The 27,947-nt window shown below is 51.5% G+C and overlaps 1 protein-coding gene across 9 annotated transcripts; it reads right to left on the reverse strand.

The window, feature by feature from the left end:
* Positions 1-124: 124 nt before the first annotated feature.
* Positions 125-27,768, reverse strand: POMK (protein O-mannose kinase). Of its 9 annotated transcripts, none has more exons than XM_062213733.1 (6): positions 27,617-27,768; positions 23,870-23,941; positions 22,106-22,231; positions 21,373-21,442; positions 20,036-20,338; positions 125-3,353 (listed from the first exon to the last, which is right to left on the reverse strand). In XM_062213733.1, exons 5-6 carry the CDS (start codon positions 20,315-20,317, stop codon positions 2,583-2,585), a joined length of 1,053 nt encoding a protein of 350 aa, XP_062069717.1. In that variant the 5' UTR covers positions 20,318-20,338; positions 21,373-21,442; positions 22,106-22,231; positions 23,870-23,941; positions 27,617-27,768; the 3' UTR covers positions 125-2,582. The 9 variants fall into 9 exon arrangements, with proteins under 9 accessions (XP_062069717.1, XP_062069713.1, XP_062069719.1 ...); XM_062213729.1 differs by having other exon boundaries at positions 21,332-21,442; XM_062213735.1 differs by having other exon boundaries at positions 22,037-22,231.
* Positions 27,769-27,947: the final 179 nt, after the last annotated feature.

The following is a 27,947-nucleotide window of genomic DNA, read 5'->3' on the forward strand; positions in this document are numbered from 1 at the left end:
CCAATTGTATGAAAGTAGGGATGACACATCCTAATCTTCTTTCCAAAGGAATTAATTCCAGGTAGCAATATCTTGACCAATGCCTACGGTGTAAATATAAACACTTTAAACTCAGATGTATTACTCTTGTTGACTTCTTTATTAGACTTTTGATTCCCAATTACATTACACATCTCCAAAAACTCAATTACTTTCTTCATTCTGTTTGCTCTCATAAAACACTCATATTACAAAGGAATAGAAAAGAATGGCTTCACATTTGAAATTACTTTTACACAATCACAAGTTATATGCCACTGGTGGTTATGGAAATGAGCAAGGTTGCCCCTGGCAAACACTAACTTTTCTATTTCTTTGGATTTTCCTATTCTGGTCATTTCATGTAAGTGGAATCATATAGTATGTAGCTTTTATAACCGGCTTCTTTCACTTATCATAATATTTTCAAGGTTCACCCATGGGGGCAAGTCTTGTGGCACAGATGGCGACGCTGCTGCTCAGGATGCCCACACCCTGAATCAGAGTGGTTTGAGTCCCAGCAGCTCTGCCTGTGATCCAGCTTCCTGCTAATGCATCCTGAGGGGCAGCAGGTGATGACTCAAGTGCTTAGGTCCCTGCTGCCCATATGGGAGAGCCAGAGGGAGTTCCTGGCTCTTGGCTTCAGCAACACTTTTTAAAGGTTCATTCATTTTTTAGCATGCAGCTTCATTCCTTGTTAAGGCTGAATAATACACCATTGTATGGATATGCCACATATCCATTCACTGGCTGACTGACAGGTTATTTTACCTCTTGCCTACTATGAATAACACTACCATGAACAGTCACATAGAGCAAGGATATGTTTTTCAGGTCTCTAAGGATATAAGAAGGGACTTCAAAATTCATGGAAAATGGAATTAATTTTTTTTTTTTTAATTTGGGAATTTGGGAGGCACAAAGAGAACGAGCGAGCGAGCTCCATATCCACTGGTTCACTTCCTAGTGCCTGCAACAACCATGGCCAGGCTAGGCCAAAGCAGGGAGCCAACAACTCAATCCAGACAGTGACCAGATAGCTACAGCCATCTCCTGCTACTTCCCAGGAAGCTGGAATCAGGATCTGGAGGTGGAGTGCAAACCCAGGCATTCTGATAAGGGACGCAGGCATCCTAACCAATGTCTTAACCACTATTCCAAACACCCACACTTGGTGCAAAATAATCTTGAAATCCATGTACAGTGTTGTTATAATACATATTTTCCATGTACTGTTTGAAGATTCCTCGTGCCTGGGAGAACTGCTGGTACACGGAATGTCTATTTTTTGAGGAACTGCCAGACTGTTTCCCAAAATGGCTGTTAATTACATTCCCACTGACAATGAGGGTCCCAGTTTCTCCTGCCAACATTAGACTATAGCCACCCTAGAAAGTTAGGAGATTTTTATAACAAAATAAACAAGTGCAAGGTGAAGGGGGTGCCCCACGAGCTCCTCAGTGACAGTGGACATCCTCCAGGCAGGCATATGCTCGAATCCACCGCAGGCAGAACACAGGGATGACACCGTCCTACTCCTACTGCCTGAGGGGGCCCCCTCGGCGTCTCCAGGTCAGTAGCGTTGGGATCATGCAGCAACCAGTCAGAAATGCAGGTTCTTGGACTCCACTCTAAAACCACCGAGCCAGAGACCAAGCGCTCTGTGACTCCAGGTGGTTCTGATGCCTACTTGAGCTTGGGAAAGGCAGAGCCCACTGCAACTCACCATCTGATTAGTGACCATCAAAGTGCACCAAATCCACCCCTTGCCGGAAGGACAACAGCTTCACCACAGTGATCTTTCTCAAGGTCTCAATCACCCATGTCAAGTGGAAGGGTTTGATTCCTCTCAGTGACTGGTGATACTTATGGAAGATGTTCAGTTAGTTTTGGACCCAGCTAGAAGGGCAACAAGAATTTCATAAGCAGGACCACAGACAGTAACATAGGTTACTATTTCCCCCTCACACTTGCTGCTCTAAATATTCCTGTCCATTCAAAACCTCCGGGAGCGTCTACCACAGCTTCTTCACTTGTGGAGAAAGGACGGCACAAGGATGTCATGGAATGATGACCTATAGCAAGAAGAGATGCCCTGGGTGCCAGCAGAAACAGCCCACAGCACCCCAGGGATCCTGCATGGTTAACATCACTTTTTAAATTAGGGGAGAAATGCTCCTTGAACTATTATGGGTTTCTTTTTCATAGACTGCCATGTAAAAATCTTTGTGAATGCATTCTTGCAAGTTAATATATTCAGTCATGAGAGCAGGCAAAGCCCCTTTATGGCTACATTTTTTTTTTTTACTTCCCTCAAATGCTGGTTATATCTGCTGCCTCTGTGCATCCTCACAGGGAAGCAGTTGGCCTTAGAAAAGTGACCCAGGTGAAAAACCAGGCTCAGTCGGCTCCTGTTAGGTTGCGGAGAGAGGTAGAACACACTCAAATATGCATGTGGGTGTGAAGGAGGGACCACACGGCTGAATGGGAAAGAATAACAAACCTTGAGACTCAGCTAAAAACTTCAGACTCAGCCCTTCACCCCATCAGCGGCTGGGGTGGTCTCACAGCATTTCTCTTGTCTGTGACATCACAGTGTCTCTGAGTGAATTCAAAACCTTCTGGTAAGTGTCCAGCACTTCCCGAGCTGTGGGCCGCTCCTCAGGAATCCGGTTCTTACACGCCTTATGGATGTCAAACAAGTGGAACCGGACCATATCACTCCCCTCCACGTGCCCCAGAAGGAAACTGGAGACATCTGGAATCTTCCAGATGTCGATCTTCTCATCATACGAGGGCATGAACTCGTCCTGAAAAGGCCTGTCCTCTCCATAAGGCCACAGCTGCTCTGGGGCCACGAAATCCCCGTGAAGCTCCCGGTGGCCGCACTTCACGAACGTCCTGGAGCTGCGGTTCACCAGGGGCAAGGCATCCAGGTCGTTGGCCACAATGCTGAAGTTACTTGTCAGCAGATACTGGGACAGGGTCTTGGGCAGGTCGCTGGAGTCACACATGACCCGCGTGCCCAGGGGGCTGCGGTGCAGGTAATCGATGATGCTGACGTACTCCATGGCCAGCTGCAGCCGGTGCTGCCATGTGTTCACCTGCTGGTACTTGGACAGGTTGAGCGTTTCCTCCAGGTTGCTCAGGGAGCCCAAAGGGTGATATTCAGTAAGAATAGTGTTGTCATCCTCACAGAACCCAAGCAGCGTGACCACATATCTGCTCTGCAGAGACTTCAGCATCTGCAGCCCGTGCAAGAAATCATCCTTCATCTCCAGCCGGGTGAGCCGAGACAGTGCGACTTTGCGCTCCTTCCACTCTGAGAGAAAGACCTGAAACAAAGCCGCAGGGAACATCAAACCTGGATGCCACCAGGCTTAGTGACCTGAGAAATAACTGTCTTTTAGTGGCAGATGCGGTGCGGAAGGTACAGAAATTAAGGGGCCAGAGACCCAGTCCTAGAGGTGCTCTTGGCCTCGTTATAAAAGACACCTGGAGGGGCCTGCACTGTGGCATGGCAGGTCAAGTTGCCTCCTGTGACACCAGTATCCCATATGGGTGCTGGTTCAAGTCCTGGCTGCTTCACTTCCCATCCAGCTCCCTGCTAATGAGCCTGGGAAAAACAGTGGCCCAGTTACTTGAGCCCCTGCACCCACATGGGAGGCCCAAAGGAAGCTCCTGGCTTCAGACTGGTCTAGCTCTGGCCATTGTAGCCATTTGAAGTGGAGCAGCCAGGACTCGAACAGTCGCCCATGTGGAATGCCGGCACTGCAGGTGGCGGCTTTACCTGCTACGCCACAGTGCCAGCCCCGATCATTCCCTTTCCACCCTCAGGGCCTCAATCAAATGCCAACCCACTAAGACCTTCCCCAGCCTAATTTGAAATTGCAGGGGCAGAGCAGACATTTGGCCCAGTGCTTATGACACCAGTTGGGATGCCTTGTGTCCTGTTAACTAAGTGCCTGGGTTCAATGCCTGGCTCCAACTCTGGCTCCTGACTCCAAGTTCCTGCTAGTGCAGACCCTGAGAGGCAACAGCGGTGTCTCAAGTGATTGGGTTCCTGCTACCTGCACAGAGTCCCTGGCTCCTGAATTCCATCTGGCCTCATCCCAGCCATCGTGGACATTTGGTGGGATAAGCCACAGATGAGAACTCACTGTCTATCTGTCTTTTCACGCTGTTGCTCTTTCTCTTCCTCTCAAAGAAATTAAAAAATAAAATAAAATTGCAAACCCTTCCTTGTTTTTCCCAGAAGTACATTTCACTTTCCAGTGTACTTTATGAATTGTTTATTTTATTTGTTGCACTAGATTGTAAATTTTATGGTGGCAAGAATTTCAATTTTTATTCACACAAATACTTGTTAAATCAATTAAAACATTTGACTGCATAGCAGTTACCTTGTAGTACAGAAGAACACATAAATTATCTTCTATATCTTTTACATTGATAATAGGAATCACATGGGTAATACATAAAGAGTCCCTGATAATGAGTAAGCACCAGGCAAACAACCCAGTAGGGCCATGGATAAAGGACAGGAGCAGATTTTCAACAACAGAAATGCAGAAATACCAATGGAGATGGGAATATTCAGCCTCACTCATAGTCAGGAAAGACAAACTGGTGTAGTGAGATGGTTTTCTTCCTTGAGATTTGCACCAACTGCAAAGATCAGTGACATCTGATGTGACTAAGGGTAGACACTGCTGGTGGTACACGTTGGCCCACACTGGGAGGTAATGATGGCAGTGCACAGTTCTCATCTGCTTTTCTAGCTTATGACATACTTGCAGATGCACATAGAGAAGTAGATAAAAGGCTATTCGCTATAGCATTGTCACTGGAAGAAAATGGAGAATAATTTGGATGTCCATTAAAAATAGATCACATGAGATCCTTAAAGATTTATACAAAATTATAGCTACATCGTAGTCAGAGTAAGAATCCAATACAGACAGCATCTGTGTTTATAAAGTAAAGTGACTATATGTAAAGCCTTACTGAAAACACACTAGCATAGATAGTATACCCATACTATGAAATATCACAGAGCTTTAAAAAGATGACCTGCGGGCCGGCGCTGTGGCTTAACAGGCTAATCCTCCACCTTGCGGCGCCGGCACACCGGGTTCTAGTCCTGGTCGGGGCGCCGGACTCTATCCCGGTCACCCCTCTTCCAGGCCAGCTCTCTGCTATGGCCCAGGAGTGCAGTGGAGGATGGCCCAAGTCCTTGGGCCCTGCACCCGCATGGGAGACCAGGAGAAGCACCTGGCTCCTGGCTTCAGATCAGCGAGATGCACCGGCCGCAGCAGCCATTGGAGGGTGAACCAACGGCAAAAAGGAAGACCTTTCTGTCTCTCTCTATCCACTCTGCCTGTAAAAAAAAAAAAAAAAAAAAAAAAATGACCTGCAGGGCAGGCATGCTGGTGAAGTGGGTTGGGCCATGCCTTGACATACCCACATCACCTATCTGGGATCAAATGGCACCTCCACCTGCAATCTGTCTCCCTGCTTTTGTGCACCCTGGGAGGCACAGTTCATGGCTCAAGTACCTGGTCCCTGCCACCCACATGGGATACCTGGATTGAATTCCCTGGCTCTGGGCTTTGGCCTGGCCCAGCCTCAGTTGTTGTAGGTATTTGGGGGACTGAACCAGCAGGTGGAAGATTTCTTTCTCTCTCTCTCTCCCCTCTCTGGCTATGCCTTTCAAATCAATAAAACTTACAAGGAATGACCTAGTGTATATGTGTGTATACATGCAGTAAAGATCTCTTAGGTTATCAATTAAGAGAAACAAACTAATTACAATATGCATAGAGTCTCTGTTTAACAACCAACTCAAATGCTGTTTTATAATTAAGTGTATACTGATTATATAAAGTGCAGGAAAATCTTGTGGGTTCATAATAACTAGACAGTGGTCAGGTTTATTTTGGATTGGGAAATAAAATTTTGGGGAAGGAGGTGTGTTTCATCCTTCTGTACTTGAGTTTTTACCAAGAAAACTATTCATGATTAATTTTATAATAAAAAGGAGGTTATATTCACCCTTCTCCAAATAGGGTGAGGAAGAGATAAAAAGCAAATAACAAAAAAAAAAAAAAATTCTGAATCTTTTCATCTATTTTAGATTATTGCTGTAGATAGATTTTAAAATTTTGATGTTAAAATTCTGGATAAATAACATAAAAATTGCCTTTGTTTTGACGATGAAGAGAGCTCACTGTGTGCAGAGCCAGTCTGGGTCAGGATGTCATGAACTTCTGAGCTTGTTTTCTCTTTTGTAATTTTCTTTTTGGTTCTTTCCTTAATGACAGTGCTTCCTGGAACTTTAGCAAGTGAAAAATGAAAGTCCAGGGCTGTAATGTGCTTTTGTTACTTTTGAGCCATAAGGACAGGTCTAGTGTCTGTGTAGCATTTCAGCTCTTGCCTTTACAAAGGAAGCAACATAAAACCATAGAACATGGAAAAGGTGCTCCCCTTACATGGAAATGTTACTGTTGGTGGTTTATGTTACTTTTTAAAATCCAGGAGTCACCTTGTTACACTGGGGGAGGGAGTGTAGGGTTTTCCAGTCTTCTCCCTGCCGGCTCCTCCTCCATGCCCTGTGTACTGCAGTAAGGTGGAGGTGTGTCTGTTTGTCATTCCTTTATCCATGCTCTGCATCTGCAAGTCCCAGCTACTCTCAAGGAGCAGCTCCGGCAGGATTTCAGTGTCTGGCCAGAGTCAGTGCCTTCCACCTGTTCCCACCCTAAGATTTTCCACACTCATGTGTCCTTGCCTTGCTGGATGTTGTCTTTGTTCTAAGTGTCTTTTTTGTTGTTTGTTTGCTTTAAATAGTTATTTACTTATTTATTTGAGAGAGTTAGAGGGAGAGAGACAGAGAGGTCTTCCATCCACTGGTTCACTCCCCAATCCAGCTCTCTGCTATGGCCTGGGAAAGCAGTGGAAGATGGCCCAAGGGCTTAGGCCCCTGCAGCCATGTGGGAGACCTGGAAGAAGCTCCTGGCTCCAGATTGGCACAGCCCCAACCATTGTGGCCAACTGGGGAGTGAACCAGTGGATGGAAGACCTCTCTCTCTCTCTCTTCTCTCTCTCTCTCTCTCTCTGCCTCTCCTTCTCTCTCTGTGTAACTCTTTCAAATAAATAAATCTTTAAAAGGGGGGGTGGGGATGAGCCGCTTGATATACAGGAAACTATATCCCAAGAAGAAAACAGCAAGGCCAAAGGTGGAGCCAGGTGGAAGCAAGCCCACAAGCTTCCAGAGCAGCGAGGCCAGGGTGCTGCTGCGGGACGAGCAAGGACAGCAGAGGAGAGGGGCTGGCAGGAGGGTGCAGAATGACTGGCAGGGCCTCCTTGCTGAAAGGACTCTTGCTTGCAGTGAGACAGAGCCTCTGGAGGATTTGGGCACCCGGCTGCAGTGCTGAGGACAGACGGAACGGGGCAGGGCAGCAGAGACCATCCTGGGGGCTGCTGAGGCAATCTGGGTTCAGGCCAAGGCTGGGGTGGCTGGGGGTCGGAGTCTGAGAAATGGTCTGTTTCCAGATGAACTGGGAGTGTGCAGATGGTAAAGGCTGCTGAGGGAATGAACATGAAGGCGAGAGAAGGAGAAAGTCCCCGACAAACCCCTCCTCCACCCCCAGGATAAAGATGTTACCTGAGACAGGGAAGAGCAAGCTCTGAGGGAGAGGATCTGGACTAAGAAGTCTGGGGGGGCCTTTCTGACACCCAAGCAGATGCGCCAGGAGCAGATAGAAAAGTGAGAGCTGAGGGACAGGTCTCAGCTGCAGACACTGCCACAGGCTGCACGAGAAAGCTGGCAGAGAGTGCAGAAGAAAGGCCAAGTTACCGGGACGGAGAGCAGGCCGGGCAGCAGTGCAGACGCTGGCTGGGAAGCCTGTGTCCTGTATTGGAGTGCTTGGGTTTGAGTTTGGCTCTGCTTCCTATCCAGTTTCCTGCTCATGTGCCTGGGAGACGGCAGGTGATAGCTCAAGTACTACTGAGTCCCTGCCCCTCTCCTGGGAGTCCTGGATGGAGCTCCTGGCTCCTGGCTTCAGCCTGGCCCAGCCCCTGCCACAGTGGGCATTCAGAGAGTGACTCAGTGGACGGAAGCTCTGTTTCTCCCTCTCTTGTCATTCTGCTTTACAAATGTATAAAATTAAAAAACAAATAGCCTGAAATGTTAAAAACAGACCATATAGGGGCTGGCATTGTAGTATAGCAGGTAAGGCTGATGCCTGCAATGCTAGCATCCCATATGGGTGCTGGTTCAATACCCAGCTGCTCTACTTCCAATCCATTCCCTGATAATGCGCCTGGGAAAACAGCAGAGAATGGGCCAAGTGCTTGGGATGAAGCTCCTGGCTCCTGGCTGTTGTAGTCACTTGGGGAGTGAATCAGTGGCAGATCTGTCTTTTTTTATTATTATTATTATTTATTTGACAGGTAGAGTTATAGATAGTGAGAGAGAGAGAAAGAAAGGTCTTCCTTCTGTTGGTTCACTCCCCAAATGGCCGCTACGGCCGGCGCTGCGCCAATCCAAAGCCAGGAGCCAGGAGCTTCTTCCTGGTCTCCCACGCAGGTGCAGGGGCCCAAGCACTTGGGCCATTCTCCACTGGCCTGCCGGGCCACAGCAGAGAGCTGGACTGGAAGAGGAGCAACCAAGACTAGAACCCAGTGCCCATATGGGATGCCAGCGTCGCAGGCGGAGGATTAACCAAGTGAGCCACGGCACCAGCTCCATCTCTAACTCTTTCAAATATAGGTAAAGCCCATTCTTCTGACAGCATCCAATCCACACTTCCTGAATTTTTAAGGTACTGTTCTATAATTTTGAAAGCAAAACCCCAATGGTAAACACTCTTGATTCTCCATGGTGATCTGTCATCTCCTGAAGTCACCATCATGGGCTGAGCACCCAGGAAGATCCTTTAGGGGAGATGCAGGCCACGCCACGTGAGGCCATGCTGCCTTCGGCTCGTGCCCTATCACAGCAAGGTGTGACCCGGCTTGTGCCTCCACTGCCCACAGCAGTATGGCTGAACTTCTGCCTTCCGGGGGAACTGGTGCTCCCGTGGTCTTTCGTCACAGAACTGCTGCTTCCAATCCGTTTCAGAGGCTGAGTATCTCCCTGACACCTGGTAAGCACTTCCCTCACGTCTGGGAGAAAATAGAGCTGGTTGTTTTAAGGTAACAACTCGGGTCTAGTATCCCAAAAGGGATGAATCCCCATGTGCATCCCTGGAGAAAAAGACTGGCGGCAGCAAGAATAAAAAGAGAATTTTCACTTTACCTCCTATTAAACATTTGAATTGAATGTACTGCTTCTATAACTAAAAAGAGAAAAGAATAAAGACAGTGGGTCACTCTGCCTCTCACAAAGCAATCAGTGCAGTGATCAGACGAAGCAGCACACTGCTCCAGGCAGATGACACAATGTCACTGGCAATTCCAAACACTAACCTGTTTGATGGTCGAAACCATCAAAACTAAGCCAGTATTTTGTATTTATTGGACTAAACAGCCTGTGTATTCCAGCCCCTAAAAAGTGCACGGTCCTGGGTGCATGTCACGGATGCAGCTTTGGTGCCCTCGGGGACCAGACAACTAAAAGCAAGCCAAGCTCCAAGAGGAGAGATTATGCAGAGTTCCACCCTGGCCACACTGAACTGCTATGGCTGGACTTTGAAATCTGTGGCTCAGGGCTCCTTAGCAGCTGGATGTACTGAGAGCAGTGGCACTGGGTGTGGTGGAATAAGAAGGCCATGCCAAGGTGGCCGCTGGCAAGCAAGTGTCAGTTACTCAGGAATGGCTTTGAAACTCACCTGGCAACGGAGCCTGCCTGGCAACAGGCTGTGATTGGATGGCTTTGGAAACTGCCTGGCAACAGGCTGTGATTGGTTGGGGCATAGACCGCCCCCTGACTGGATTGGCTGGTCTTGACTATATAAGCTGTTGCACTAACTGAATTAAATGAGTCTGCGGGCTGCTTGCCTCAAGCCCACTTTCACCGGACTCCCGGGGTCTGTGTGGTGACTCTGCGCCTCTTGCCCCTACCACGCTCCTCCTCTCAGAAACGAATCCACTGCAACATTGTTGAGAAATCAACTGCAACAACTGGGCACATCATCCAAGCCTGCATTGAAGGTCCCGGAGAGGGTCCAGGAGGGAAGCACAAGGACAATGTCTTCTCAACCTCAGCACCACTGACCTGGGGCCACATGCCGTCCTGAGTGTTCCAGGGTGCAGGGCACCATCCCTGGCTTCTACTCAATGGGTGCCAACGGCAGCCCCAGCCTCCCACTGGTGACAACCATGGAGGTCTCCACACATTACTAAATGTTGCCTTGAGGAGCAAAATCGCTTCTGGTTGAGAACCACTGCTTTACAAGGTCACACTGGGAAAGAGAAGCCAGCAAAGGGTAATTAAGAACAGTCAATGAAAGAGGAAAACGGAAAGTGGGCGGTGCCTCAGGAAGACAGGACCACAGGGAGAGGAGTCAGCTGCACCAAGGGCTGTAACAGAGGAAGAGGTGCCTGACCTGGAGTCTCCTAGCGCTCTTGACTACAGTGGTCTCACCGGGGTGGTGGTGTTGAGAAGCCATGCTGGAACAGGAACAACAGACCAGAAGAAAGGGCAAGCAACAGCTTCAGGGGACTCGCGAGCACAAGGAATCGGGTGTTCTGTTTAAATTGCATTTATTGGGGCCGGCGCTGTGGTGTAGCAGGTAAAGCTGCCACCTGCAGTGCCGGCATCCCATATGGGTGCCATTTTGAGCTCTGGCTGCTCCACTTCTGATCCAGCTCTCTGCTATGGCCTGGGAAAGCACTAGATGATGGCCCAGGTCCTTGGGCCCCTGCACCTGTTTGGGAAGACCCGGAGGAAGCTCCCGGCTTTGGATCGGCGCAACTCTGGCCATTGTGGCCAATTGAGAGTGAACCAGCGGGGAAGATCCCTCTCTTCCTCTTTCTCTCATTCTCTCTCTCTGCCTCTCCTTCTCTCTGTGTAACTCTTTCAAATAAATAAATGAATCTTTAAAAATAAATAAATAAATTGTATTTATTTATTTGAGAGATAGAGGGCTCCCATTGGCTGGTTCACTCTTCAAATGCTCAGGAGTAGGCCAGCTCAAAGCCAGTAGCCAGGAACTCAGTGGGAATCTCCCCTGTGGGTGGCAGGGACCCACCTATTTGAGCCAGGGTCCTCCCAGGGTAGGCATTAGCAAAAAGCTGGAATCAGAAGAGCCAAAACTCAAACCCAAGCTCTCTGATATGGCGTCCAGGAGTTTTAACTTGGAGCCACAAGCCTGCCCTGGGATGGTTTTTAAAGAGCCTTTACCTACAGTTACCAACAGGAGTACTGCTTGGGGTGGGAGAGACTGCCGACTGATGGATGATGCAAGAGAGGGAGCAATCTAAGGAGTGACGTCACAAGAAACCAGGGATGGTGCCGGAGCTGGTGTCTTCACAGATCTGGTGGTGGGAAGAGGAAGACACTGCCCTGGGTAACTTCTGTTTTCACAACTGGTGGGCTGTGCTGAGCGCACGGCTGAGGTTTGTGGTGAGGCATTTAAATTGTGTGGTTGTGGGAGTGACCTCTCTGTCAACATAGTTCATCTAGTACAGCGAGATGCACACAGCTGGGTTCAAATGTGTCCGCGGCTGCTCCAGCCAGGCATGACGGAGAGACTGAAGCAGGGGGTGTTGCAAGGGTTTGCAAAAAAGGCGATGGGAAGAAAAGTCCACGGACTCCTTGCTGGGTGAGTGGGGAGCAAAGATGGGAGGGAGGCACATGAAGGAGAAGGCAGTGGGCCAAATATTGGAGGTCTCTCTGAGATGGAGGACTACTGGAATACAGGGAGATCAGAGTGGGACGCTGGCAACTTTGGTTACAGAAATTCCTATCCAAAATTCACGTCTTAGGCTGCCACAGTAGGAGGGGTGCCCATGCAGATAGCGGGTGGCACAGTGACAGGAACAAGTGACTTCATGCAGGACAATGAGTGACCTCTATGCCACAACCCAGGCAGGCCCTGGAATTTCAGCAGGGACAGGGATCTCACAAAGCTAACACTGGAACACTTCAAATACTCACATTTGCCCAAGGGCACATCGCAGCCAAAAAAATACCACCAATGTAACAGCATTTCAGTCACACTTCACCTTAATAAAAAACCTGCACTACTCAGGTTACTACCGTCCGCATTATTAAATCCCGTATGTAAATGGGCATGCCTCATAGATTCCCTGAACTCGCACTTATCTTCAAACAATACTTTGCAATCATTAATCCTATTCAGAAACACACTCTCCAAATGTCCTGAGCAACTGTGACAAAATGGGAGCAACCCTCAAGGTCCCTTCTCAGGAGGAGACAGAAATCACGGGGCCGGGGGTGGGCACCGTGGCGTTGCAGGTTTAGCTGCCACTTGGGACCCCCACATCCCCTATCAGAGAATTGGTTCAAGGCCTGGCCACTTCCCTCCTGGCCACTTTCTAGCTCCCTGCTAATGTACCTGGGAGGCAGCAGTCCTTGTGTCCCTGCAACACACACGGAAAACCCAGATGGAGTTCAGACTCCTGACTTCTGCCTGACCCAGCCCTGGCTACCACAGGTGTTTAGGGAGTGACCCAGTAGATGCAAGTCCTCTATCTCTCGCTTGCTCTCTGTCATTCTACTTCTCATGTGGATTGAAAAAAAATTTTTTTTTCTTTTGAAAGAAATCAACAGGTTAAGTCCTTATCCTATCTACTTCACCCCTTCACGACCTAATGCTTTCACTACAGTCTAAACGTTAACGAATCCTAAATGCACATTCCTCTCCCAGGCATAGCCTCTGCTCAACTTGTATGTAAATCCCACTAACTGCCCCGTCCCATCGTGGACATCTCCACCACGTTACCACACCCACAGCAGACACACACACACAGCCCGCCCCTTCCCAACTGCCCCGTCCCATCGTGGACATCTCCACCACGTTACACCCACAGCAGACACACACACACAGCCCGCCCCTTCCCAACTGCCCCGTCTCATCATGGACATCTCCACCACGTTACCACACCCACAGCAGACACACACACAGCCCGCCCCTTCCCAACTGCCCCGTCTCATCGTGGACATCACCACGTTACCACACCCACAGCAGACACACACACACAGCCCGCCCCTTCCCAACTGCCCCGTCTCATCATGGACATCTCCACCACGTTACCACACCCACAGCAGACACACACACAGCCCGCCCCTTCCCAACTGCCCCGTCTCATCGTGGACATCACCACGTTACCACACCCACAGCAGACACACACACACAGCCCGCCCCTTCCCAACTGCCCCGTCTCATCATGGACATCTCCACCACGTTACCACACCCACAGCAGACACACACACACAGCCCGCCCCTTCCCAACTGCCCCGTCTCATCGTGGACATCTCCACCACGTTACCACACCCACAGCAGACACACACACACAGCCCGCCCCTTCCCAACTGCCCCATCTCATCATGGACATCTCCACCACGTTACCACACCCACAGCAGACACACACACACACACACAGCCCGCCCCTTCCCATTTGCCCCGTCTCATCGTGGACATCACCACGTTAACACACCCACAGCAGACACACACACAGCCCGCCCCTTCCCAACTGCCCCGTCTCATCGTGGACATCACCACGTTAACACACAGCAGACACACACACACAGCCCGCCCCTTCCCAACTGCCCGGTCTCATCGTGGACATCTCCACCACGTTACCACACCCACAGCAGACACACACACAGCCCGCCCCTTCCCAACTGCCCCGTCTCATCGTGGACATCACCACGTTACACCCACAGCAGACACACACACAGCCCGCCCCTTCCCAACTGCCCCGTCTCATCGTGGACATCACCACGTTACCACACCCACAGCAGACACACACACAGCCCGCCCCTTCCCAACTGCCCCGTCCCATCGTGGACATCACCACGTTACCACACCCACAGCAGACACACACACACAGCCCGCCCCTTCCCAACTGCCCCGTCCCATCGTGGACATCACCACGTTACCACACCCACAGCAGACACACACACACAGCCCGCCCCTTCCCAACTGCCCCGTCTCATCGTGGACATCACCACGTTACCACACCCACAGCAGACACACACGCACAGCCCGCCCCTTCCCAACTGCCCCGTCTCATCGTGGACATCTCCACCACGTTACCACACCCACAGCAGACACACACACAGCCCGCCCCTTCCCAACTGCCCCGTCCCATCGTGGACATCTCCACCACGTTACCACACCCACAGCAGACACACACACACAGCCCGCCCCTTCCCAACTGCCCCGTCCCATCGTGGACATCTCCACCACGTTACACCCACAGCAGACACACACACACAGCCCGCCCCTTCCCAACTGCCCCGTCTCATCGTGGACATCACCACGTTAACACACCCACAGCAGACACACACACACAGCCCGCCCCTTCCCAACTGCCCCGTCCCATCGTGGACATCTCCACCACGTTACCACACCCACAGCAGACACACACACAGCCCGCCCCTTCCCAACTGCCCCGTCTCATCATGGACATCTCCACCACCTTACCACACCCACAGCAGACACACACACAGCCCGCCCCTTCCCAACTGCCCCGTCCCATCGTGGACATCTCCACCACGTTACCACACCCACAGCAGACACACACACAGCCCGCCCCTTCCCAACTGCCCCGTCTCATCATGGACATCTCCACCACGTTACCACACCCACAGCAGACACACACACACAGCCCGCCCCTTCCCAACTGCCCCGTCTCATCGTGGACATCACCACGTTAACACACCCACAGCAGACACACACACACAGCCCGCCCCTTCCCAACTGCCCCGTCTCATCGTGGACATCTCCACCACGTTACACCCACAGCAGACACACACACAGCCCGACCCTTCCTAACTGCCCCGTCCCATCGTGGACATCTCCACCACGTTATACCCACAGCAGACACACACACAGCCCGCCCCTTCCCAACTGCCCTGTCTCATCATGGACATCTCCACCACGTTACCACACCCACAGCAGACACACACACACAGCCCGCCCCTTCCCAACTGCCCCGTCTCATCATGGACATCTCCACCACGTTACCACACCCACAGCAGACACACACACACAGCCCGCCCCTTCCCAACTGCCCCGTCTCATCGTGGACATCACCACGTTAACACACCCACAGCAGACACACACACACAGCCCGCCCCTTCCCAACTGCCCCGTCTCATCATGGACATCTCCACCACGTTACCACACCCACAGCAGACACACACACACAGCCCGCCCCTTCCCAACTGCCCCGTCTCATCGTGGACATCACCACGTTAACACACCCACAGCAGACACACACACACAGCCCGCCCCTTCCCAACTGCCCCGTCTCATCGTGGACATCTCCACCACGTTACACCCACAGCAGACACACACACAGCCCGACCCTTCCTAACTGCCCCGTCCCATCGTGGACATCTCCACCACGTTACACCCACAGCAGACACACACACAGCCCGCCCCTTCCCAACTGCCCTGTCTCATCATGGACATCTCCACCACGTTACCACACCCACAGCAGACACACACACACAGCCCGCCCCTTCCCAACTGCCCCGTCTCATCATGGACATCTCCACCACGTTACCACACCCACAGCAGACACACACACACAGCCCGCCCCTTCCCAACTGCCCCGTCTCATCGTGGACATCACCACGTTAACACACCCACAGCAGACACACACACACAGCCCGCCCCTTCCCAACTGCCCCGTCTCATCATGGACATCTCCACCACGTTACCACACCCACAGCAGACACACACACACAGCCCGCCCCTTCCCAACTGCCCCGTCTCATCGTGGACATCACCACGTTAACACACCCACAGCAGACACACACACACAGCCCGCCCCTTCCCAACTGCCCCGTCTCATCGTGGACATCTCCACCACGTTACACCCACAGCAGACACACACACAGCCCGCCCCTTCCCAACTGCCCCGTCCCATCGTGGACATCACCACGTTAACACACCCACAGCAGACACACACACACAGCCCGCCCCTTCCCAACTGCCCCGTCTCATCGTGGACATCTCCACCACGTTACACCCACAGCAGACACACACACAGCCCGCCCCTTCCCAACTGCCCCGTCCCATCGTGGACATCTCCACCACGTTACACCCACAGCAGACACACACACAGCCCGCCCCTTCCCAACTGCCCCGTCTCATCGTGGACATCTCCACCACGTTACCACACCCACAGCAGACACACACACACAGCCCGCCCCTTCCCAACTGCCCCGTCTCATCGTGGACATCTCCACCACGTTACCACACCCACAGCAGACACACACACACAGCCCGCCCCTTCCCAACTGCCCCGTCTCATCGTGGACATCTCCACCACGTTACCACACCCACAGCAGACACACACACACAGCCCGCCCCTTCCCAACTGCCCCGTCTCATCGTGGACATCACCACGTTAACACACCCACAGCAGACACACACACACAGCCCGCCCCTTCCCAACTGCCCCGTCCCATCGTGGACATCTCCACCACGTTACACCCACAGCAGACACACACACACAGCCCGCCCCTTCCCAACTGCCCCGTCTCATCGTGGACATCACCACGTTAACACACCCACAGCAGACACACACACACAGCCCGCCCCTTCCCAACTGCCCCGTCTCATCGTGGACATCTCCACCACGTTACCACACCCACAGCAGACACACACACACAGCCCGCCCCTTCCCAACTGCCCCGTCTCATCGTGGACATCACCACGTTAACACACCCACAGCAGACACACACACACAGCCCGCCCCTTCCCAACTGCCCCGTCCCATCGTGGACATCTCCACCACGTTACCACACCCACAGCAGACACACACACAGCCCGCCCCTTCCCAACTGCCCCGTCTCATCGTGGACATCTCCACCACGTTACCACACACACAGCCCGCCCCTTCCCAACTGCCCCGTCTCATGCAAGCCCAACGCTGTTCTTTCTGCAGCCCAAGTGGAACCTGGCAGTCACCCACTCTTTCTCTTTCACCCAGACACCCGGGCTGTTAGGAAATCCTTGGCAATACCAATGCCTTTAAAATACAAGATTAGTGGGGCCAGCACTGTGGCGCAGTGGGTTAATCCTCCGCCTGTGGCACCAGCAATGCATGTGGGCACCAGTTCGAGTCCTGGCTGCTCTTCTTCTGATCCAGCTCTCTGCTATGGCCTGAAAAAGCAGTAGAAGATGGCCCAGGTGCTTGGGCCCCTGCACCAGCGTGGGAGATTTAGAGGAAGCTCCTGGCTTCAGATAAGCCCAGCTCCAGCTGTTGCAGCCATTTGGGGAGTAAAACAGTGGATGGAAGATCTCTCTCTGTCTCTCCCTCTTACTGTCTGTAACAGTACCTCTCAATTAAATAAAATCTTTAAAATAAATTAAAAAATACAAGACTAGCTCAAAAAATTTGTAGAAGAGTGCAATTAAAAGTTTATTTTTGGGGCCAGCACTGTAGCACAGCGGGTTAATGCCCTAGCCTGAAGTGCCGGCATCCTATATGGGCACCAGTTTGAGACCCAGCTACTCCACTTCCGATCCAGCTCTCTGCTATGGCCTGGGAAGGCAGTAGAAGATGGCCCAAGTCCTTGGGCCCCTGCACCTGCGTGGGAGGCCCAGAAGAAGTTCCTGGCTCCTGGCTTTGGACTGGCACAGCTCTGGCCACTGCGGCCAATTGGGAGTGAACCAGCGGATGGAAGACCTCTCTGTCTCTCTCTCTGCCTCTCCTCTCTCTGTGTAACTCTGCCTTTCAAATAAATAAATAAATATTTTTTTAAAAAGTATATTTTGATGCAAAAAACCCTGAGATATACACATAGAGCAATCTTCAAAATGTTCATGAAAAATGGGGCCTGTGTTAATGCAGCAGGCTAAGCTTCTGCTTGTGACACTGGCATCCCATAGCGGAGCGCCAGCTCAAGTCCCAGCCACTTCCAATCTAGCGTCCCGCTAATGCACCTGGGTAGGCAGCAGATGATGGCCCACATGCTTGCAGTTCCTGGCTCCTTGCTTCAGCTTGGCCCAGACCTGACTGCTGCAGGCATTTAGAGAGTAAACCAGTGGATGAGGACCTGTCACTCTGCTTTTCAAATAAAGATTCTACTTCTCCACAAACTTTCTGAGGCACACTTGTACACCCAGAATCTGTCACTTGCCCTCTTCACTGCTGACACCCTTGTCACACCGCGACTCTTTCCCTGCCCTGCACGGGTCACTAACCACACCAACCACACATCTGGTTCTTATTTTCTTTAGTGTCTGACTCCCGAGCTAAGCATGAAGATAGGCAGGGTCATTTCTTTCACTGCTGCGTCCACGGCACCTACTTCAGAAGAACCGGTCACCTTGTTCATGGTTTCACTTTTCATACACTCCGGTGCCTCCTCCCAACTGGCTTCTCCTGTAAGAGGCCTGCTTTGCACGCCCACGGAGGGCACAGCCGTGGCGTCTTAGTCTCCTAGGAGGCACACTCCTGTTCTCTCCCAGCAAGAAGCTGCGTCCAGTGATCCTCAGCCGTCGTGTCTAGAGGCCTGTCACCATAGAAAACACGACAACCACAAGCAAGGTCACACTCGCTGGCTACCAACGAAGAAGGGTTCTGGGAGCTTCTGTCTGAGAACTGCAGTCACCCTGTGGTGCCTCTTACTCTGAAAAATCAGGAAACATCACCCATGACAATCTTCATACAATTTCTATCATTTCTGTATTTTCCTACCTGCAGCTGAAAACAGTATACTACACAGTTCTATACTTGTTTTCCTTGAATTTTTATTTATTTTTATTTTATTTGAAATGCAGAGAGACACAGAGACACAGAGAAAGACATCTTCCATCTACTGATCACTCCCCAGATACTCCTAATAGCCAGGACTGGACCAGGCTGAAGCCAGGAGCCTGGAACTCCATCCAGGCCTCCCACAGGGGTGGCAGGGATTTAGGTACTTGAGCCATCACCTACTGCCCCCCAAGGGCATGCATCAGCAGGAAGCTGGATCAGAAGCAGAGTAACTGGAACTCAAACCCACACTCCAATATGGGACATGGGTGTCCCAGGCAGAGTCTGAAATACTGTGCCAAACACTGGTCCCTGCATCTTGTTTGTCCTCATAAAACTGCCTTCATGATGCCACACGGGGCTCCTAATCACACCTAACAGCTGCTACCATAGAAACCATCATAAAACTGCCTTCATCATAAAACTGCCTTTTGTCATCATAAAACTGCCTTCATGATGCCACACGGGGCTCCTAATCACACCTAACAGCTGCAGAACAATCTACCAAGGGGCTGCGCCATAATGCACTCTCCTGAAGTTACTGTGTCTAGTTAGCTGTGGCCTCCTTTAGGCCCCTAGCTTTTTCCCTCCCTTACATTAGGACAGTGTCCCAGGTGTGAGATGACTGGGCTAACAGAACCTCTATGCCCTTTAACACGAAACACCGCACTGCTTTCCCAAAGGACAGTGCTAGGTTTCACCATGAGTTGGCCCCACACTCACACAGACATCCAAACTCCAAATCCCATATTAATGGTTCTAAGACGGAGGACACTTAACACAGCCCGAGGGCTCAGCAGATGGCATGGTGGGGGTCCTCAGGCCACTGTGGGCGTGCCCCTGGGAGGTTGGTCTAGAGGTGGGACCCTGCCTCTCCCCACTGTTGGCTCACCAAGGACCCTTCCACCCCCTGCGCTCTGCCATTGCCCTCAACAGACACCAGACCAACAGGGCCACTGGATCTTGGAATGGAGCCTCCAAAACCATGCGCTAGTCAGCCGTTTCTCTTCACAAAGACAGCTGCCTCGGGCATTCCGCTGCAGCAACAGAGAGCTCACTCATACAGGCTAGCACGCCCACGGTCTCCCGGGAGCGACCACGGACTCACTCTCTTCACAGCTCCTTCCCCAACACGCTTTAGCTGCCTCACTTCCGTTCGCAGCTCCTCACAGGACAGCCACGGCGAGCAGTTCTTCATCTGGCCCACTCGGAAGTACCCGTAGGGACAGCGGCTGGGGTCCAGCGCGGGGCGCTGAGGGGAAATGAAAAACCGATGGAGGCAGAGGTAAAGGAGCACGTTCATGAGCGCCAGGCCGAGCAGCAGCCCGACAACCGGGGGTACTTCTCTGTGGCTGGGGCCTTTCCTCTTCTCCGTGGGTCTCTTCTCCATGCTGGCATCCCCTGTAGCGTCCTGAGATGCAAAACGAAGCGAGGAGGAACACACTGTCAGTTTTTATCTGCATTAAGGTGTTCTGATGACGCAGGATTGAAGGTGATCACACAGTCTAGGGCCTCTTACATTCCAGGACCCTCCAAGTGCCCATATTATCTAAGGATTAAGGGATTTTTAGGTTTTGTACAAAATGTTCAAGGTAACTGCTCCCATAATCTTTTTATTTATTTATTTATTTTTTGAAATAAACTAAATTTACCTGGAGTACATCAGGTCAGAAGAGAGGTGCTCGTGTCTGACTCTGTCTTACCCACCCCAGTGCACATTAAGCAGATAGTCATGAATGTTTAGTAAAATTGAAAGTAAAATGGCTGCCTTCCACTCCGCCTCTGGTGGAGGAATAGAAGTGAGATCATTAAAAAAAAAAAAAAAGAAGGAAGAAAGTAAAATGGGGGCCGGTGCTGTGGTGTAGTGGGTAAAGCCATTGTTTGCAGTGCCAGTATCCCATATGGGTGCTGGTTCAAGTCCCAGCTGTTCCACTTCCGATTAAACTCTCTGCTGTGGCCTGGGAAAGCAGCAGAAGATGGCCCAACTCCTTGGACCCCTGCATTCATGTGGGAGACCTGGAAGAAGCTCCTGGCTCCTGGCTTTGGATTGCGACAGCTCTGGCCGTTGCGGCCAATTGGGGAGTGAACCAGCGGATGGAAGACCTCTCTCTCTCTCTGTGTATCTCTGACTTCCAAATAAATAAATAAATCTTTAAAAAAGAAAAAGAAAAATGAAAGTAAAATGTATAGAAGAGTACTTCAAATACTTCAAAAAGTTTGTGGAAAACAGAATTCAAAAATGAGTTTAAGGGTGGGCATTTGGCCTACCAGCTAAGACGCCTGCATTCCCCATCAAAATGCTTGTGTTCGATGCACAGCCCTGGCTCCTGACTCTAAATTCCTGCTAATGGGCACCTGGGGAGACAGTGGTGACGGTTCAAGAATTTGGGTTCCTGCCACTCACGTGGGAGACCTGGATTGAATTTCGGGCTCCTGGCTTCATACCTGGTCCAGAAAGCAGGCAGCAAATGGAAGCGCTCTCTCTCTCTCTCGCTCTCTCTCTCTCTGTCTCTCTCTTAAAAAAGAAAGAAAAAAAAAATTAAAAAAGGATGAGTTTACTTTTGTGCAAAAAAAATTCTAAAACCTATGCAAAAACTTCATAGAAATGTGTTTTGAAAAAAATTATGTCTGGATTTAAAAAAGTACCCTTCCATTTGTTAGTCCAGGAGGTTGGGGCAAAACATGGACAAAGGGTAGGAGGTGGGACTGCAATGCTGACGACCTCCTAAAACCTAAAACCTAAAGACATCAGGATGTTCCCTGGAAGACACTCAAAAGCCTTGCATGTTCTTAAGAAGCAAAAGCTGCTCTCCAGCAGGGGGAGAGGTGGAGCTGAGGTGGGAGACTGAGAGCGAGGGACTGGTCAGGGGCCCTGGTAATAACCTGGCGTCAGAGACAGACACAGGAGCTACAATGCTGGTGGTGAGACGAGGAAGGGGACTCAGAACTGACCTGATCAGTGCAAGGCCCAGGGTGGAGGGGCCTGGATGGCGACAAGCAGTGGGGAGGACCCTGGAAGCCACGAGTGCTTGCCACTCAGAGTGCCTGGGCAGAGGCCATGGGTGAGCCAGAGCAGAAGCCCATCGATACGCTAACCATGGACACCCACCAGTGAGTGTCAACTGTACATCGGCACTGGCATGCAGGGGGGCTCCAGTGTCAGAACGGACCCATGCACCTTGTGCCAGAGACGTTGCAAAGGTTGCCTTTCAGGAGCGTCTTCTCTCTCCCAGCTCAGGTCTCCATCCAGACACTTGGGTCAGTGAGTGTTCTAGTTGGCCCCACAGACTGGTTTGAAAGAACTCTGCCACAAAGGAGCAAAGAGGAAGTTTGTTAAGTAAAACCCACAGCTCTAAACATACATACATGGCAGCAGTCCAAATGGTGCACTTTTTCCAAGGGTTCTCCTGGTGCCTGGGGGCCCCTCGGGCTCTCAATCCCCACGATGGTGCAGCAGCCACAGGGAAGTCTTCCCACAGCTCCGACAGCTTGTCTGGGCTCAGCCCCAGGCTTCCCCTCTCCCCCTCCACTGTAAATATCTGACACAAATGAAGGTTCAAGTCCCAGCTGCTCAACTTCCCATCCAGCTCTCTGCTATGCTTGGGAAAGCAGTAGAAGACGGCCCAATTCCTTGGGCCCCTGCACCCATGTGGGAGACTGGGAAGACGCTCCTGGCTTCGGATCAGCCCAACTCCAGCTGTTGCGGCCAATTGGGGAGTGAACCAGCAGATGGAAGACCTCTCTCTCTCTCCCCCTCTCTTTAACTCTGTCAAGTAAATATATAAAATCTTCAAAACAATAAAGAAAGAAAGAACTCAGTAATGACAACGTGGTGCCCCAGCCACTCTGCCAGGCCAGAGAGCAGCAGGTGCAGGTCAGCACAACACCTCTGCCTCCTCTAGTCAGGGAACTTAGTTGAGGTGTCGTTCTTACCCAACAAAGAAAAGCCCGCCTGCCTCTCCCTGCTGTCACTGACGCTGCTGAATTGCTTCAAGTCACTTGCTCTGCAGCTGCCACCCTTGTGAACTAACACCATCTGCTCCCCCTGTGCCTTCGTCTCCCCAGCCACGCCTGTCAGTGGTCAGGACAGCCACTTGCTCACCTTTCTCTTAAAGATTCCAGCCCCCCACCTTTCTCCATGGCCCACTCCTTCCTTCAGGGAATGGCACTGTGATGACCTTTACCATGCAGGCCTCAATCTCCTGGGCTTCTTGCACCTGCACCTGCTCACAGAAGGGGCTCTGCACAAACAGGCCACTGACTGCCATCTCTCCCTCAACATTTAAAGTGGCCAAGCAAGTCTCTACTGAGACCCCTAGGAAGGGCCGGAGCGTAAACACTGAGGCTTAGAGACAAAAGTCACAATCAACAGAGAACTCCATACTATGCGTTGTAGTGCACCCAGAGGCAGTGCGAAGATGAACCATGTCCCATGCCCGTCACAGCTGTCAACTCCATCCCAGATGATTCGTAAACAAGTGAGGCAGTGTTCCGGTGACAATGTGTTCACGGACACTGGAATCTGAACTTCCTACAGTTTTCGTGGGGGTTCGGCCAAACATTTAAAGAGATCAAAGCACTCTTGGCTTTCAGGTTCAGGGTCAGGGTCAGGTCTGTGCAGCCTCACCTGCACGCAGCACGCAGCTTCAGTTTTTGTCTACACACTGTGATTCCTGAGTCTACACTGTGGCCCAGCGGGCTCCTCAAGGTCTGGCGTGTCCACAGCTGAACTCAGTGTCTCCCTTCTCTAGGGTTCCCTCTATGATGAGCACACAACCTACCCACTCACCAAGTTGCCAACCAGGGTGATCCCCCCTCTCCTAATCGCTAATTCAACCAATCACCTCAGAGTTAATTCCATCACCCCAATCTCGGGTCAAGTCTGTCCATGTCTCTCCAAGCTGCTGCCCCTGTCCTGGTGTAAGCCACCAGCGTCTCTCACCTGGGCTTCCTGTGTGGTCTCCCGGGTCCTTGTTCCCAGTCCATTCTCCACACAGCAAACAGGATCTTTTATCTTTAATGAATATTTCAAGGACAAAAAAAAAAATAAAATCATAAACATCCATTCAGCTTTGTGAAGCTGCATTGCATCATATTGTTTCAGTGCTTTTTTAAATTTTTAAATATAAAAAACTTTAAAATAAAAAAGTTTTATTTATTTTATTTAAAAGGCAGAGAGAGAGACAGACAGACAGAAATCCTCCATCTGCTGGCTCACTGCCCAAACGCCTGCAACAACCAGGGCTGGGCCAGGCTGAGGCCAGGAGCCCAGAACTCAATCCAGGTCTCCCATGCGTGTTGCAGGGGCCCAGGCCCTGAGCCATCCTCTGTTGCCACTCCACCCCCAGGGCGCATATTAGCAGGAAGCTGGGCTGGAGCAGAGCAGCTGGAACTCTGATATGAGATTTGAGTGTCCCAAGTGGCAACTTAACCACTGTGGCACATACCCACCTACGTATCAAGGCTCTCTCTTTTTTTTCCTTTTTTTTTTTAAGATTTATTTATTTCAAAGGCAGAGAGACAGAAAGAGGGAGAGACAGAGACAGATCTTCCATCCACTCATTTACTACACAAATGGCTGCAATGGCTGGAGATGGGCCAGGCCAAAGCCAGGAGCCAAGAGCTTCATCCAGGTCTCCCACATGCATGCAGGGGCCCAAGGACTTGGGCCCTCCTCCACTGCTTTCCCAGACACATTAGCAGGGAGCTGGATCAGAAGTGGAACAGCTGGGACTGGAACTGGTGCTCATACAGGATGCTGGCACTGCCAGTGGAGGCTTAGCCTTCTATGCCACAGCACTGGACCCCAGGGCTTTTTTTTTTTTTTTTTTTTTTTTTTTTTTTTTTGACAGGCAGAGTGGACAGTGAGAGAGAGACAGAGAGAAAGGTCTTCCTTTTGCCGTTGGTTCACCCTCTAATGGCCGCCGCGGTAGCGCGCTGCGGCCGGCGCACCGCGCTGTTCCGATGGCAGGAGCCAGGTGCTTATTCTGGTCTCCCATGGGGTGCAGAGCCCAAACACTTGGGCCATCCTCCACTGCACTCCCTGGCCACAGCAGAGAGCTGGCCTGGAAGAGGGGCAACCGGGACAGGATCGGTGCCCCGACCGGGACTAGAACCCGGTGTGCCGGCGCCGCAAGGCGCCCAGGGCTTTTTTTAAAGACATAAATATTGCATCTGAGTCTGCTGCCTTCCCAGAAGCAATCACCTTCCTCAAGTTACTATTGGGTACCAGTTCTCAAAGTCGGGTCCTAGACCCATAACATCAGCAGTACCAGGGAACTGGGGAAAAAGGCCAACTTGTGGGTTTCCACCCCAGAACTATCAAACCAGAAACAAAATCTGTTTTAAGAATTAAGTTCTCCAGACGATTTGCCAGTGTGAGAAACTCTGGTGCGAATAATTTCCACTGTGTTTTTATTTTCGCCACAACCATGCGCCATAGATAACGACACATAATATGTCTTCCGGATCTGCAGAGTGGTGGTGTGCCAGCCTTAACCCTTATACAAGTGGTGGGTTGCAAGTCTTGCCCTTTATACCCGTTGGGCCCTGGTCTGCACTGCTGAACTGTCTCCATGTTGATGCACCTGGAGCTAGCTCAGGACTGTCACCTGTTGACTACCCCCAGTATGTAAACTTCTGTGCAGCTGTCCCTCCACACATGTGGAAGAGCTTCTCAGGGTGATTGTTCTAAAGCACGCTTGGTCTCTCTCAGATTAAAAATATCCAACGGCCCCTGCTCGGCCCTCAGGCTCAAGCCCAAACTCTCCCGAGGCCCCGAGATCTAGCCTGCCTGTCTCTCCAGAGGCCCCAGGCCTGCACCCCATACGCCAGCACATGTGTTCCTTCTTCGTCTGCCTCACGAGGTCCGGGTGGACGACCCACCTGTCCCACTCACCTCAGTACTCTGGGTGCATGGCCTACGACAGGTACGCAGGGAAGAAAGAGCTGGCCCATCACCTGGGACACCACCTTCCCAGTCTCGTCCTGGGGCGTAGCTTCCCCTCTCGCATTCTCCCTTCTGTTCAACCTGTCCTCCTTCCCCACCTCTGCGCACAGCCCAAGCCCGAGGTTAACCCTCTGAGCCCTCACACTCCTGCTCCCGACTCCTCTCCACTGATCTAACCCCAGGGCTTATAGGACCTGAGCCCTCTACGACTTGAGGGGTAAGGGATACTCTTTAAGGAAACACAATTAGGAATGTAAAACTGCTGGGCCCCTTGCCAGGGTTTGGAAGGGATTTGTGCGAGGGAAGAGTCGAGAACTTCCTCCTAACCCCACACCTGCTAGCCACGGCCTACTCCCACAGAGCTCCCCCTGCACACTTCATTTCCATCCGAAGGCTGCCAACATCAGTGATTAAATTCTGCAGGACTCCAGGGCCAGCGCTGCGGCGTACTTGGTAAAGCCGCCATCTGCAAGGCCAGTGACTCATATGGTTCAAGTCCCAGTTGTTCCACTTCCAATCCAGCTCTCTGCTATGGCCTGGGAAAGCAGCAGAAGATGGCCCGTGTCTTTGGGTTCTTGCACCCCGTGGGAGACCTGGAAGAAGCTCCTGGCTCCTGGCTTCAGCTCAGCGCAGCTCCAGCTGTTGCAGCCAATTGGGGAGTGAACCAGTGGATGGAAGACCTCTCTCTCTCTCTCTCTCTCTCTGTGTAACTCTGACTTTCAAAAAAATAAATCTTAAAAAAAAAATACCTGGGGCAAGTGTTGTGGCATAATAGGTTAAGCCACACGTGCAGCACTTCAGCCCTGGCTGTTCCACTTATGATCCAGCTCCCTGCTAACCACACCTGGGAAAGCACCAGAAGATGGCCCTAGTTTTTGGGCCTCTGCACCTACAGGGGAGACTTGGAAGAAGCTCAAGGCGCCTGGCTTTAGCCTATTCCAGACCTAGCTGTTTTTGGCTGTCTGACGAGTGAACCAGAGAATGGAAGACCTCTCTCTCTCTCTCTCTCTCTCTGTCTCTCTCTCTCTCTCTAGATATATATATATGTATATATCTCCCTGTCTCTTGCTGTAACTCTTTCAAAATAAACAATATAAATGTTTCAAAAGAAAAAGACACCTGCACCCTCGCTGCAGCACAACAGTCATTAACAGAAGAATGGGCAAAGACAATGTGGCTTAAACACAATGTGGAATATTGTCCCGCCAGAAGACAGATGGAACTGGGGGTCGTTATATTAGGTAAAATAAGCCAGACACGGAAAGACAAACACTGCACGTCCTCTACATGGAAGCTTAAAGAAAAAAAAATTACATATCTTCAACCCAAATTTTAAACAGAGAGTCACAGAGGCGGGGGTGTGGGTGGGAGGAGCTGGACAGCGGATGCACCTAAGAGCGGGCAACCGCAGCATAATATCCTGTGTGACCGAGGGGCTGGGAGGCTCCAAACACAAAGACAGAGAAAGGGCACTGCCTGGTGCCTGGGCTCACGCCGTCTGTGTGTTGACAAGTTGCACGGCGCCCATTAAAAACGTGCAGTACATTTAAAATAATCGAATAATAATAACGAATAATCACAGTGTAAAATAATTCTTAAAAAGCAACGGCACAAAATTAGCTTTTGCAGTATTTCACACTTAAGAAAGAGATTAGTGTTACCCAGTGCCTAAGAACTGAATCCCACTTTGCCCTCGCAGTCCAAGGAAAATTCATTGTTTTAAAGATTCTGGGCACTTACCTAGGCTCGGAGGCCCGGCGGTGACCGAGGTGGACGCAGGGAACCAAATTAACAAGTAAAGGGCTTTCGACCAGAGCAGCGTCAGCGCAGGCAGCGATGGCGGCGGGAGGAAGGCGCCCTTGCCCGCGCGGCCTCGCGTGCACAGCGGGGCGAGCCGGGCCCGCGCCTCCGTCCGACAGCGAGGCGGCGCCCGAGCCGGGGCCGCGCGCGCCCCCGACACCCGCGCGCCCGCGCGCCCGCGCGCCGCCCGCTCGCGGCCTCCTGCGCCGGCGCGGCCGGGGACGAGCGCTGGGCGGGGCCCCGCGGAGAAAGGCCGCTCCGGCTGGGGGCG

This window comes from Lepus europaeus, chromosome 16 (assembly GCF_033115175.1).
Source record: "Lepus europaeus isolate LE1 chromosome 16, mLepTim1.pri, whole genome shotgun sequence".
NCBI classification, from domain to species: domain Eukaryota; kingdom Metazoa; phylum Chordata; class Mammalia; order Lagomorpha; family Leporidae; genus Lepus; species Lepus europaeus.